This window comes from Numida meleagris, chromosome 1 (assembly GCF_002078875.1).
Source record: "Numida meleagris isolate 19003 breed g44 Domestic line chromosome 1, NumMel1.0, whole genome shotgun sequence".
Taxonomy (NCBI): domain Eukaryota; kingdom Metazoa; phylum Chordata; class Aves; order Galliformes; family Numididae; genus Numida; species Numida meleagris.
In genome coordinates this window covers 29,315,621-29,330,757 of record NC_034409.1, presented here as the reverse complement: position 1 = coordinate 29,330,757, position 15,137 = coordinate 29,315,621, and the positions used below count along the sequence as shown (strand labels likewise).

Below are 15,137 nucleotides of genomic sequence, written 5' to 3'. Positions count from 1 at the left end.
TCAAAGACTCAGAAAATCCTGAGACCTAGCTCAGCTCCATGACCTTCTCTGTCTCCAGCTATCAGTATTAGTTAAAGGCAGACCAGGGCCATTTCCTTCCCTGCAGTAAGCCATTCTCTCCAGAACAGTGCTATGAACCTCCTCAAGCTTCCAGAATATCCACAATAATTCACAAAGTGTAACAGCTGGTATGTGAATTCTTCAGAGGAACTCAGCTGACATCTGAGGAAAGCCAAACACCATGCTCCCTTCTCCATGCAAAGGCCCTGCAGTTTTCCCACAGCTGAAAATAGCAGAAGTCACACTGCAATCTCAAAGACTGTGTGGACTTTGTTAATGGTATATTGAAAATACGAATATAATCTAAGCACATCTATTTTTATCATACAGTGCCTGTTGTCTCATCTGTACATTAAGAAATCTAAGAAACTCGCTTTGAATTTCCTTCTAACAAACATTTGATAACTGTATTTCCCCACAAGGAACAGCATTTCTGCAGAGCAGACAGTGAACTTCCTAGGCTAATGGGAACAGACTCTTTGGCACCACTAAATATAGCTTGAGAGCAGAAGATTGCCAAACTGCTACAGAGGGTCCCATTCCCCTCCCCAGTAATAGCAGCAGGTTAAAGTTCTCCTGCTTAACAAGAACCTGATCAGTGCATAATTATTACCAAGCCCTTTTAATCAACTATTAATTTTCCAGTTTAACAGGTTCCTTTACCCTTCATATGTAACAACAGTCCTGATTAATGCTTTTGGAAGGATGAAGTTTAAAAAAAAAAACAAAAATCCCTGCATATTCTTATGCATATTCAGAGGCAGGGAGGGGTAGTGATTCCTATTCGGATTCTATGGTTTTTAATGAACCTTCCAAGCCTAGACTGATGATTCGTGAGACCAGATTTACTTAAGATACTAGATCAATGAAAACTGTATTTCAGTTCTCAAAGAAAGAAATATTGAAAGCAGGCATGTGAGAGCAGGACATGTGCTTAAAGTATTTAAGCTACAGAATCAAATTTTCATCTCTTCTTTAAATGAAAAAAAAAAAAAAAAAAAAAGCAAGCAGCTTCCAAAAATTCCAGTGGCTTAATCCTGCAACAATTACTCTTGTAAGCAGTCCCAGAGATTTCCATTGAACAGCTTCCATGAATACATATTACTCACGTGGGAACTGAGTGTAGATCAGCCTAAAGTTTGAGAGCAAGAACAATGGGAACACCTTTCCTGAAAGTGAGAATAATCCAATTCTCACAAGACTATGTCTTCAAAGCAATGAATCTAATTATACCTGATAATACACAGTACTTACATCTACGGAGTTGATTCCACACCTACTGTCATTGAAAGCAACTCTTTTATGACTACCAGTGCACATAATAACAGAAAATATGGTCCAAAAGTAACCTACAATTACTTTCCTCATTACCTGATTTGGTCGTCCTCCTATAATATTGAATCCCAAAGTATCGTTTTCTCTGTGTAGCATGATGGTCAAAGGTTTGGGCTCTCCTGCCTAAGAAGAAAAAGGTGAAATACTGTTATGAAATATTGTCTCGAAAAGAACATCTTAAATGAAAGCGTTAATGTACAAAGATTTTTAGCTGGACAATATGTAAGATAGAGCTCAAAAACAAATCAGGCTGAAAAGAAAGAACAAAAGACTGGAAAAAAAAAGCAAAGGGAAAGACACGTCCCACTGCAGTGTAACAGGAAGCCAAGCACCTGACTGCATTTTACATGCTGAATGGAAAAGGTGCAGGCTTTGGGTGGGAGGAGTACTGAAAGAAGTCAGTGCTCCAAATCAGAAGTCACAGAAGTCAGAAGTCTCTAAAAACCCCTGCATGCACTGGTGTTTCAGACATAAAATATATAGACTAAAAATCCTCCACATGGTACTATTTAGATCCAAAAGCCATATCAGCACAGTTCTGTTGCAGCTTTCAGGAAAAATACACAGAGAAGGAAGCCCAACTCTTTTATCCCCCCCAAAAAAACAATCCAAAACCATTTCTGTAAAAAAAAAGATGCTTTTTCTAAGCAATTAAAACCAGTGATGGAATCAAAGTTGAAAAAGGGAAGGAAGCAGCTTATTTTACGTTGCTCACACAGGATGAAAGCTACATTTCAGGAGCCATGTTCCTCACACCAATCTGCATTCAGCCAGCACAGTCAGGTGTTGGTGTTCGCCCGTCCCTATGGGCGAGCTGAGTGACACACGTAGGACACCTACATAACTTATACCTGTCCAAACATTCAAAACCCAACACCGAACGCTGAAGCCTGCGTTTCATCCTCTGTGACAGAGAAGCGCTGGATTGCAGCACGACAGATTTGATTTTAATGAAGTGCATTTTTACTTATTGCTGGCTTTCCCAAACCGTGCCCGCTCCCTTCCTTGCCCGCTCCCGCAGCTCCCGGCCGGCAGTGCCCAGCAGCCCCTACCGGCAGCGCCGGGGATGGCGGGCGCTCAGCTCCGCCGGGAGCAAACCCTCCGCTCTCGCCAGCCCATACCTCCCTGCCAAATCCTTCCTAACAATTCCCATCTCGTTTCTCCTCGCTGCTTTGCTCGGACGCGCCGCACACCGCCTGCTGCCCCTCACACGGCCGTAGCACAGCTGCCGGGAGAGGAAGCAGCTGTACGAGTGCACTTGCAGTGACCCACAGAGCGTGGGTTGGCTACCCAAGGGAAATCAGAAAGAAAATTTAAAAAGGAAAAAAGTATAGCAATCTCCAGACACAACGTCTCTCAATGCCAAGAACCTGTGCTTCTGGGCACAGAGGTGTCCTGTAGACATCGTCAACACCATTCCGCTGGCCATAGTGATGTACACCATCACTTCAGGAGTGACTTTGGCTGCTCGTACCTTTCCCACTTGGGATTTTGCTTCCTAAGGGTGCCTGAAGATCTGAGTTAAGCTCCATTAAACCACTCCTTGCCACGGCTGCAACCGAGAGCCTGCAGCTCACACCCGGCACAAGCCCCAGCAGCCCCAAGGAAGCAGGTGCTCACCCGAACAGTGAGTGCCATCTGACTGACAGCCAGCAAGGCACTGAGCTGCTCTCTGCTACGAGCACCATCAACCGTTATCCCACTCTCCCAAACGGAAGAGATTTTGCTGTCCTTTCACAATCGTTTCCAAAGTTTACCACGATTTTATGTTCCAGCTTTTTAGGCATGTCCTTGGCTGCTGGAGCAGAAGCCCCAAGCCAGCCGGGTGCCCGGCCAGCCACAGCTGAAGCCAGCTGAGCGGGAGCCAGGGCCCCGCGAGGAGGGGATGCTGCGGCCTGACGCGGCTCCAGGTGAGCCCTGTGCCCGCTGGCTGCCAGCCCAGCAGGGAGCCCTTCTTCCCCTCTCCTCTCCCGCCCGGCCCCGGCTCCTCTGCTAACACCGCTCCCGGGCTTCGGCCACCGACGGCACCGACGAGAAGCGCGGCCCCGAGGGACGAGATCGCACTGTCCGGCTGTGGGGGTAGGACACGGCCCGTGTCCCGGCGCAGACTCGGGGGGCTGCGTGCCCCCGGGGTCACCGCCGGCACTGACACCTCGCTCACAGAGCGTCCCGTGGCCGGGCGCACCGCAGGAGAGCAGCGCCGCCGGGGACCCGCACTCACCTTGCGGCGCTGGCTGCCCGTCAGGTCGCGGGTGATGCTGCTGATGTGGCTCATGTACTGCCCGAACTTGGCCTGGTAGCGCAGCGCCGTCAGCTGCACCTCGCTCTGCAGCGCCGAGAGCTGCGCCAGCAGCGACTTCTCTCTCCTGCTCCAGCGCAGGGCCTCCCTCCTCAGCTCCGGCCCCGGTTCCGGACCGCCGCCTCCCCGCCGCTCCCGCGGGCACCGCTGCCCTCCGCCCTCCGCCCGGCCCGCGGGCAGCGCATCCCGCGGCGGCCCGTAGCGGCACGCGGCGAGGTGGGCGGGCAGCTCCCGGAGCCGCACGACGCGGCCGCAGCCCCGCGGGCTGTAGTCGCACCTGACCTCCAGCTTCTGGACGAGGCTGCGCAGGGGGAGCACGGGGCGCAGCTCGGCGGCAGCGAGCGGCCGGCAGCGCAGCGGGCAGCGCCGGCGCCGCGCCGCCCAGGGCAGCAGGCAGCCGGCGCAGAAGACGTGCCCGCACGGCGTGGACAGCGGCTCCTCCAGCACCCGCCCGCACAGCTTGCACTGCAGCTCCGCCGCCACTGGCGCCGCGAAGCGCGCGGGGTCGAAGCCCATAGCGCCGGGGGACCTCGAAACTTTCGGCGGTGGCGGCGGCGCGGCCCCGGCCCGGCCCCGGCGGCGCTGGAGCCGCTCCCGGCGGGCGGGCGGGCGGGCGGGGGCGAGGAGTGGGCGGAGGAGCGGGGCCGGCCCGGGGAGGCAGCGGCAACGCCGGGCTCAACTTCCCGCGGCTCCCCCCTCTCCTCCGCGCCCTCCCGCATTAACTCCCTCTCGCCGGCGCTACCGCCCCACGCCCAGCCCCGGCACCTCCTCCGCCCTCCCCGGGCATCCCGGCTGGCGGGGCAGAAACCGCGGCGGGGCGAGGGAGGGAGGGAGAGAGGGACGGCGTGCGGAGAGCCGCCGCGCCCCGGCTGCCGCCCCGGACCGACCCGCCCCGCGGCCCCCCGAGCGCAGGCACCGTGCCGCGCTCCCCGCGGGTCGCCTGAGGTTGGGCTGGGGTAACCGGGCTGCCAGGAGCGAGGTGTTCAGGCTCTTCTATCCCCGGTGTTACTCTGGCTCATTTCTCTCGTTTCTCTTTTGTGCTCCTATTTCGGGATACATAGGAGTGCGCAGAAAGCAAAAGTCCCTGGTACGAGTGCTCTCCTTGTTACCGCGCCATAAATAAATAATGATACAGCCAGGATAACAAAATTGCTTTTTGAGCTCCCTTAAACAACAACGTATGTGCAAACGACACTCATTTCGAGAAAAACTAAAACACGGCAGAATCTGGAAACGTGCGGTTAGGATCAATAGCCGGTCTGGATTCTACCCCTTCATTGCTGTACAACCCACAACACGCACTGAAACATGAAACCCCTGACACATTCCCCACATAACTCTACTATTGAAAACACGGGGCCAGCCCGCTGCCCCCGGCCCGGTGGAAACCTCCCAGCGGAGCGGGACGGAGCTCCCTGCGCTTCTCCGCCGGGTCCCGCACATCTGGACGGAGCGCCGCCCCCGAGGGACGCACGGCAACCCCGGCTGCGGGCATCAGCCCGGGTCATGCGGTGTTCTCTGGACCCGAGAACTGGGGCAGAGGCAAGGTGTGTCCTCGGCAGCTGCGTGATTCCTGACCCGAACTCCCATTCCCAGCAGCATCCCTCCAGCAAGGACGTGGGGGCTCCTGAGGCCGCTAATGAATGGTTCTTCTCTGTGACTGAGAGCAACGCACAAGGCAAGCACTCATCCCTTTTTCCCCAAGCAGGAAGGAAAGCTCTGCACCTACCACAGCTGGGACCACAAATCTCATTTACATCTACCCCTCATTTGCTTAGCAAAAGTTTCTCAGCAATTTAAACAGTAGCAACCAGCAACGCCTCACAGAACATTTCCAGACCCAACCGTTACTGAGAAGCACCAGCAATCATCATAGAATCTTAGAATCATAAAATCATAGAATCATGGAATGGCCTGGGTTGGAAAGGACCTCAAAGATCATCAAGTTTCAACCCCCATGCTGAGTGCTGGGCCGCCAGCCTTGAACACCTCCAGGGACGGGGCATCCACAACCTCCCTGGGCAACCTGTTCCAGTGTGTCACCACCCTCTGAGTGAAAAACTTCCTCCTAATATCCAACCTAAATCTCCCCTGTCTTAGTTTAAAACTACCACTTCTGACCTGCTCATAGGAACCCCCAGTTCCATTTGGACTACCAGGACTGTAAAATAAACTGCACTACCAAATAGTCTCTCACCTTGCAGAAAGTGCTATAATACTTTATACAACATATCACTGCCGATCAAAATCCCATTCTCTCATGCAAAGGAGGAAATCAGATACCCTGAGCAACTAATTAAGCTATTCATACTGGCTTTTGATGATCTAGCAGTCACACTGATTTTAATTGCATTTCTCATAGGGTCAGAATCAGCCTCTTTTTGAACGTTATAGAAAATTATTAGAAAACAGTACTCTTTATCTGTCTTTGCATTTGACTATTTGCACTCATTATTCCTTTACACTATCCCTTCTTTCCACATGATCCAATCTATTCTCTTTCTCTCCTTTTACGTGGCCCAGAATCTCAGCTCTGTACAGAGGCAACAAGCTCTGTGCTCAGTGCTCAGTGCTCAGAGCTCAGGAACAGCTCAGCAGCTGCAGGGGCCAAGCCCAGCAGATAGCAATAGGGGAAGAGCTTCGCAGTGAGGATGTGAGCCCTTCCCAGGTCCCATTATATTCACCAGTATGAATGCTGCCAAAGCTGCATAGCTTGGAGCTTTAGAAATTTCTTTTTACTTAGGTGAAAAATAAATGAAGGCTTAGGAACTGTACAGTAAGCTTACTTTTTAAAACCTCCTGTCCTTTCTGGCTGGCATTGGGCATTGGTGAAGTGTCAGCACACTGGCAAAATGGTTCCAAGTGGTTACAACCTTCCTCTGTCCATGCTGCAGTAAGGAGCTATCTCTCTTTGCTAAGAGGTCAGCACAGATGACAGCATGGGCAACTGGGTTTATATCAGAACTAATTTTCCACTGCAGCAACCTGTAATATAGACAAATGCACAGAACTCATCTAAAGGTTACAGCTGTCTGCGTACCAGACCTCCACGGAAATGGGTACACATGAGTGAATACGTACAAACATCACTGATGTGCTTACATGGGAGTATTGCTGTGATTAGTCCTATTAGCTCCCGTGTGATCACAAAAGGAAAAACACAATCCTCATTCTTTCCTAAACCGTGCCGAAAGAGATCACTTAATTACAACCCTGTTTGCCCATCCCAGGTCTCAACACTTCAGCTCCAGGATTCACACAGCCTCCCCCATCCCAGCTGAGCTGTGGTGGTTCGGGAGGGAATCACAGACTCCATGAGATGGGGAAAGGCCGAGTGGCACGGGAACAGCGATGCCTTCAGAGACACTGCCCACAGCTGTGGCAGCTCCCACAGCTCCACGTTTGCACTGCACCCAGGTGTGGACAAAATAAACCCTGTGTTGTGGCTTGTCTCCAGGGCGATCACAGTTCTGGTTTCAGGATCCACAAATAACAGACACTCCAGCCTTTCAGCTTCCTTTAACTCTGTCCTTCACTGACAGCTCCCAGCATATTCCCTTCTGCTCTCTCAGGCAAAGCAGTGAAAGCCACGTGAAATAAGAGATCCCCTGCTTTCCTAGTCACATGTAGTTGGACACACACACACACGCATTCTGAGGAAGGGTTTGGTGGGAGCATATGCTGCTGAGGGAGCTCTTTATCATCAAGGAGAGCCTGCTGCTTCTGGGTATCATGCAGAGGAGGAAGAGCTTTTCCAAATACAAAATTAAGGGTTATTTCAGCCCGTAGCTCTTGCCTCATCCTAAGAGAATCTGCAGTTTAAAGTGTGAACTGTACAGCTGCTTCCAAATCTTATGATGAAAGGATCCCAAGATAAGAATTCTTGCTCTGAAATCTTGAAGGTAGACTGGAAGCTTCCTGGCTCCATTTAACTCAATGGGGAAAATCTAGTGAACTTTCAACTCAGATAAGTGGGGATAAACTGCATTTTTTGCTTTTTTTTCCCGTCATTTTCATAATCATTTTGCCCTATTATTCATCTGTAGGATTTCAAAGGAAGATTCTTTTCCCAGTCATGCTAATAAAACCCTGTGACTATATTAATTGCCAGGAGGACTCAGCAACATCACTCTGAGGGCAGAACTTAGACCTGAGCATCTACTATTAAAACCTGTTATCATTTGGAGTCTGGGAAGAATGAATACCATTGCACTTTACATGAAAGATTATGAGCATAAAGTTGGTTCATACATTCACATTTCATTACAGAGACACTCCTCAGAAGGTAATTTTTTCCCTGATTTCCAGGTCAACAAGCAGTCTTTCTGCACTGCAGTCTATCATTGCAGCACACTAAGAGAGTTTGAGGAGCTATGCCTGAGATGAGGCGGCAAAAATGAGTCTGAGAGCTCACAGTTATTTTCATGAAGGCTGGACAAGTGTTTCCACTCACCAGCTGAGGAAAGAAACCCCCCAAAGCCTGCAGACATTCAGTAAGGAAGTTTTCACAGAGAAAACGTTTGTGATCTATAATTGTGCATTGGCAGAAAGACTGTACAGTCTGTGTTTAATTGCATTTGACATCAGATGTGTCACCGATCAACTTCAACCACTAGAAGAATGTGAGCAGGACTTAAAAGGCATCAAGTGTGAGGTTTGGATTTTGGATCTACCTCTTTTAATGGTCTTAAGCAACCCATATAACAACTTCTCATTTTTCACTTCACTTACTGCTGATGCTGCCCTGTAGAATTCACGGCATTCAACTGAGGCTCTGTACAGTGTGTGTCTCTAACAAAGCCCCCATGTTAAGGCACAAGTCTTTAGGGTAGGCACCTTCCAGCACAAGACATAAGTAAAAGCACCCCAAATACTTGCAGTGAAGCCCAGCCTGTGTGCTCTGAGGTCACCCCCTGAGGACTGAGCCTTGGAGAGGACAGAAGACAGCGAAGGTGAGTTTGGCTGTGATGCGAGAGTCCAGAGCTGTAAAAGCCACGCATTCCTGACCACGCCTGTTCTTCAAGTTGAAAACTCAACTGTTGGAAATTAAGGATGCCACAGAGCAGCTGAGCAGTTGCTTTTGAGCACAAAGTGTTCACTCAGAGCCTGGTGTTACAAAGACTACATGAGCACTGAAAGGAGGCTCTTCCACACATTCCTAACAGAACACTGTAAAACTAAACTCCCGTGAGAGAGGAAAGTGCTGATTTCTCTGTTTTACAGATGAGGAGGTAGATAACTAAAATTTTCTGTGTTCTGGGTCAAAATGGCTCATGTGGACTGTAATTGTCAGAGCAAGGAATTAGGACTGCCCTCCTCTTTCCCTTTAGGAAACTGCTGAGAAGGAAGGGCCTTCTAAACTGGAAGCCAGGGCTGTGCAATACATCTGACCTTCACCAAGGTGTTTTTGATAGTTGTTTTTTTACAGGAGAGCCAGCAGTGAGAGCCAGTACTGAGAGCAGGCAGCAGCTCCAGCAGGAAAAGAAAAGGTGGTCAGAGAGTAGTGTTCTGACCTCAGAAAGTGGCTAAGGAACTGTAATTAATTGTCCAAACTGGAGGGGTGAATTGGCAAAAGCATTTCTTTAAATCTTTAGCTGCAGACTCCACTAGGAAAGGCAGGAGATGACTCCAGACTTGACACATGGAAAAGAATGGATCAACACACTTGCTCAAGGGTTGACATGGTGCTTTTCCTCAATTCTTTCTTTTTTTTTTTCCTTTTCTTCCATGTTAAAGGAAAGCTATTTTTCTTACTATGACAAGAAAGAAGGAAGGAAGGAGCAAGAAGAGGTGAGACTTATACTGTGAGAAAACAGGTCTGCCAGTGCGATAGTCTCGCATTTGCCAGGACTGTAGTGCATTCCCACACCCAGCTGGGTTGTCACTCAGCTGTCTGCTAAAAGGCTCACTGCAGACTGCACCTGCCTCCAGCCTCTGCCCCATGCTGCATGTGCTGTCCTTCATACCACAGCAGTAGCTCAGGCAAACCCTAAACAGAAGGAGTTATAGGTATGGATATATGTAAAGGAACACAGGAGTCTTACCTTGGGTATTTTCACCTGACCGCCCTTTCCCGACCCAACAGTTCTCCCCTGCCAGATGTCCTAGTTTCTAAATTTGTCATTGCAGAGCCAACCCACAATCCACCCACCTGCTGCAGACACCTCCTCTCAGCACTGAGCTGCTCCCTAGGGGTATGCAGATACCAAAAGCTTTCTAGTATCCAGTAGCTCATGACAAAAATACAAGGGGATGATTTTTCACATCATAAAACCACAGCCGCTGCCAGCACTGAGCAGAATGGAAAAACAGTCACCTTGCCCAATGTCAGTGAAACCAGGTACATCATAAACTGAGAAAGAAGCAGAATCCCGGTTTCTAACCTCAACAGCTCTCAAGGAAGACTTTGATAGCGTTTCAGATATGCTTTAGGGTATCACCAACCTTCTGGCTTTAGCATGTCCTTTGCCAGTGTTACATTGCATGGTGTTTAGAAAACTGTCTTCACCTACACATTCCGTAGTATTAGCTTGCACATGTACTAGTAAAGAAGGAAAGTAAACCACATTCAAAAGCATTTATGAAAAGTTCAGAGTGAAATATGAGAAACGGAAGAGAAAATACATTGGATTTTTTAATAGGAATTTCAAAGTCTTATGTAAATCTGTGAATTTAAGTCTTTGAAATTAAATTTAATTACCATTGCTACCAGAATGTGGCTGGCCTTAGTTTAAGCCAGGTGAGCAGCCTGAGAAATGTGTGCACAGAATTCTTACGCATTTTAACAGGACATAGACTGGAAAAAGCTATTAGTAAGTCAAAGAGAACAAGACAAAAGTCAGTCAAGGAAAACAAGGCAAAAATGAAAGACAGAATTTTAAAACGTTGGCTAAATACAATTACAGTCAGATCACAGGAAGATAGGAATCCATGCACTGTTTTAGTGTTAAGAGCTTCCTTTTAGATGTAGTGCAATAAACAGATTGGAAGTATGGGAACAATAGAAACAAAAGGGAAATGAACAATTAATACTGCAGTATTCATATGGATGGGGCTTAAATAGAGAATATAAGGATTTGCTTCTGCTTTTTTTCACATCATCTATCTCTTTGTTATGCTTACCATCCTTAATGTATTTCGAAAATGTAGGTTTGGAGTGTCCTCTTCAACCTCCACACCTGTTGTCTCTATGTGCAAAACAGGTTAAGCAAAAAATAGCCAAGAAACGCTGTATCAGTGTTCCTCACATATGAAGTCTGAAATTCTCACTCCAAATACTTAATTGACCACAAGGCTACTCCCTCTGAAACTCAGCTTATGTTAACACAAATAATGCACAGATAAAAAAGAAAAAATTCCTCATATAAGGAAATATTTTAGGGCTCTGGCAAACATGATACCTAGAAATATTCCACTTCCTCCATTAGAGACTTATATCATTAATGTCTTGTTTTTGCATTCGACAGTACAAATAAGATGGAATAATGATTTAGAGTAGTAAATCTTTTAAAATATCAGTGTAATGTAGAGGCAAATTATGAGCGGTGAGAAAGCATGCAGTTCAATTTTGTAATTTTTCCAGCCTGTGATTTGCCTTATTTTTCCTCCGAGTCCTATTTTCTTAGAGCTACACTTTTACAAATCACCAATTAATGGGCCTGAACTAAAATAAATACAATTCTTAATTCAAGAAGTAAATTTAAACCATCCAAATAGCTTCTATTTTATTTTATATATAACTAAGATTTATGATACTTGTGTAGTGTGAAGGACTACCTTGACCAGGTATTCTAAAAATGTATTTAGGATATTATTCTTTTTATCAGCTTTTCTCATTCACTAGCCCCTCTAAGAGCAGACTGAATGCCCTCCAGTTTGTGATTTTTTTAACTTGTAGGTGAAGGAGTTTCACTAACGCCACATCTCCTTTGTTCAGGAGACAAAGCTGAGAGGTAGGTTTGATACCACTGACAAACTTGTGCAGATAAAGGCACAGTAAAGATCCTCTCTGGCTATTTATCCCAGCCCTTGAGGGAATGCAGTCCAGCTGAACAAATCCTGGTAGACCATTCGCAGATGTCCATTTCTTCTGTTTCTGGAAATGTCAAAAGTGCTGAATTAGCCATTTACTGCTTCATGGTTTAATAGTCACCATCCTAATGAGGCCAGAATGGGAGAAAAGATAATTAACTTTCCAATGCTGACTAACTTTTGTTATATTTTGAATTTGTCCAGTAATTTCTGTGTGTTATTTTTGTGAGAGACTCAGACCTGAATGATCAGAAATGACAACATTAAAACATATTTGGACAAGCCAAATCTACATGTTCCAAAGCTGCCTATCATCACGGATTCATGAACATTAATTCTCCTGTACTAACCCAACTTTGTAATGACTATGTAGTTCTGCGCTGAGGATTGACATGTACAGCCTGATAGTCTTGTTACACAGTGTTTTGTCAAAATGTTAATATAGCTCCTACCTGCTGGATTGCCTCATCACTTTTTTAACTACATTTTTTTTTCAAGAAAGAAGACTGAGTTTTAGAAATGCTGAGCAGCCAGATGCTTCAGTGACATCAACAGCAGATAAAAGCCCTCAGAACTGTCAGTGCTTTTAGAAAGGATGAACATGTCTTTCTTCATACCTGTTGTTATAGTTCCATTCAGCACACTTAGATGTGCTTTATGGTATTGCTTCCCTTCTAACCATGCTGTTGCTGCATCAGGTTCTGCTTGTGCCCCAGAAGAACCAGATCAATAACGTATAATTTAGTAGAAGAGTCTGCTATTAACTTCTAAGAGGTTCCCCACTTAAATTATTTAAGCTGGATTTGGCCCTTGGTTATGTTTTAAAGAGGATTAAGGCACAGCAAAATGTTTTATATTAATCTGATATTATGCTATCAGGGTTTTCTTTTTAAATAGAAATAGGGAATACATAAACTGAGGCTTGGGATAACTTAGCTTATCAGCTTAAATGGGAAAATATATATGTTAAGTGTGTTATCTGGTCTATGCAGAGGCATGGCTTCAAATTCATTACAGCTCATCTTAGAGCCAGAAAATTTACCAAAATCAGTAATGATTCAGACTGTAATAAAAGCTAAAGTCCTCGCTAGATCATACATATTAATATACCATCAGCATAAAATGCCAATTTAAATTCACTGATGCCAGTCTCCATCCCATGAGAATCTGAAGCAGCATTAACAGCTTCTGTCAAATGCTCTCATGTTAAAATAAAACAGCATAGTGGTAGGGAACAAGAGAGAGACAGAAAATATGTTTTCCTGTAGTAATTTGACTTTTTAAATCCCAAGTTTTCTTGATCTCTACAACAGCAGAATTTATCTGGCTGTGTAATCAAAAAAGCAGCCATTCACTTCTGACGATGACAAGATCCAACAGTGGCATTCTCATCTGAAGCAAAAGTAAGATGAACCTGGTCTTTTGGCAGCCTACATATTAAAAGCTGCTCAATTCCCACGTTCTTTACAGAAGACATCAGTGAGATTAGTAAGGCGTCATCAAACTTGATTTTGTACCATTTGGGAACTTGGAATTTCAGTACGTAACTCTCCAGGCTGGTTTTGTAAATGCAACATTCTGAGATTTCCTTACCAAACACTACCAGCTCTCTGCAACACCCTCTGCCTTCAAGCAGTGTGATTCAGACAAGCAGGAGCTTTTCTTTGCATTAGTCCTACATTCAACTTCTTTTTAGCAATGAAGTGATTCCCTCCCTCCATTCCCATACAAATAATCCTCTCCTAAAGTCCAGCTTTAAGTGATTAATGGCATTTTACAAAGTCTGGGTAACCCTTTAACAAGAGCTGTCAGAGCGCCAAGTCCAGGGAGAGCAGAGCTTGGGACTGATGGTCGTTATTCTGATTCTGCCCCTGCCATGCCTTCAGAACTTTAATAAGTTAATTAACCTCTGTGACTCAGTGTAAGCACTGGTGTAATGCACATAGTAATTCTTAACATGGAGTCCCACAGATGTAAGGTATGATAAAAGGGTACAGGAGTATTATTGTTACTAATGATCATTAGTTTGAAATCATAGTCAAGCAAAACCAAAAATAACAAAGCCATTGCAATTAGTTGCAAGGCAGGGTTGTGATATTTAATTACCACTAAAAGGGTGCGTGATGAAAAATACATTACGTATTTTCAGTGGTACTACTCAGAGACAATAAATAATTTGTGGAATATCCACAGAACATATCGGGAATAACAGTTCTGAAAAATGAGGATCACTAGATCTTATGGTTTTTTCTCCCAGCATAGAACTCCTTTTTCATCTCGTGTTGGGCGCTGCAGCTGTTAGAATGAGTCTGTTTTCATATATGATAAGTTTGTACCCAGAAAGCTAACAATCCACAAGCCTGTAAGTTCATCATTGCTTTTCTCATTGTCGTCATTATTGCTCTTTATATGCTTAACAGTAATTGTATGCATTATCCAGAGAACGCTAAGTTTGGATCAGAGCTCTTCTGTCCTGTGTGCTGCACAAATACTTTGGAAGATGTTCATGGTCTGAAAAAGAGAACAAAAATAAGCTGACAACTTTCTGCAGCACAATTGATTATAGTTCTCTTTCTATTTCTTTTAAATATGACCCCTGGGATATAAGTAGATAACGCAAAGAAAAAACTGTTCCACCAGGTAAGGTATTAGAGATCAGAACTGAATATTGGCAACCTTCTGTACATTCCTTTCCAGCTATCAAGAGTTTTCCTTTATTGACTTGTGTCTCTCAGCCTACCAAAGAATTGTTTAATTTGCAGCTGAAATCCTGATCCTCCGATGAATCATGTTTTCTTTTGAATGCGAAGGGCGTCTGTCTGGCAAAGTTGGCAGTCCGACCTCCATAAATATTGTTCTATTGATAAAAAGAGGAATTGGATATAGGGACTATCCAACATAAATATTTTGCGGGGATCCTGAATGTCTGAATACAATAGAGCAAAGGAATGTTATTGCATTTTAAATAATTCAGACATAAGCTTGAAGTGAATATTAGTTTTAGTTGAAAAACTGTCAAATGTAGTTTGCACCTTTAGTTTCATTTGGGAAATCAAAATGGACACCTGTTTAGGGGTTGCAGTTTTTCCTTTCATCATCTGTAGGGATTTGCCCTTGATTTTGTCAGGAGCAAGTCTGGACTTCTTTTTTTCTAGAAGATTTAAAGCAGAATTTCAATGAGGTATTGAGAAACGTCAGCATGGTGTGCTCCTGCTCTTTGGGTGGAGGTGGGTGGCAAAAGGGCCCTTTGCATCCTCCCCGCTCTTAGCACCGGAGCCTTTGCAGGCCTGCAGGCCTCAGGGAGGCAGAGAGCTTCAAGGGGAGCAGGTGTCTTCAGGCCAGGCAGTGGAAAGGCAGCTGCGGCAGGAAGCAGACAGACCTAGGCTGTCCCCAGGACCAAGGGAAGGGAACT

At 45.9% G+C, this 15,137-nt stretch overlaps 1 protein-coding gene across 1 annotated transcript in view; it reads right to left on the bottom strand.

Annotated features, from left to right (window-relative positions):
- PDZRN4 (PDZ domain containing ring finger 4) overlaps positions 1–4,210 on the bottom strand; it is a 246,561-nt gene extending 242,351 nt beyond the window's left edge. The window contains exons 1-2 of the mRNA XM_021384956.1: positions 3,617–4,210; positions 1,432–1,518 (exon numbers count right to left, since the gene is read on the bottom strand). Coding sequence (XP_021240631.1) covers positions 1,432–1,518; positions 3,617–4,210 — 681 coding nt within the window. The remainder of the gene's footprint in view (positions 1–1,431; positions 1,519–3,616) is intronic.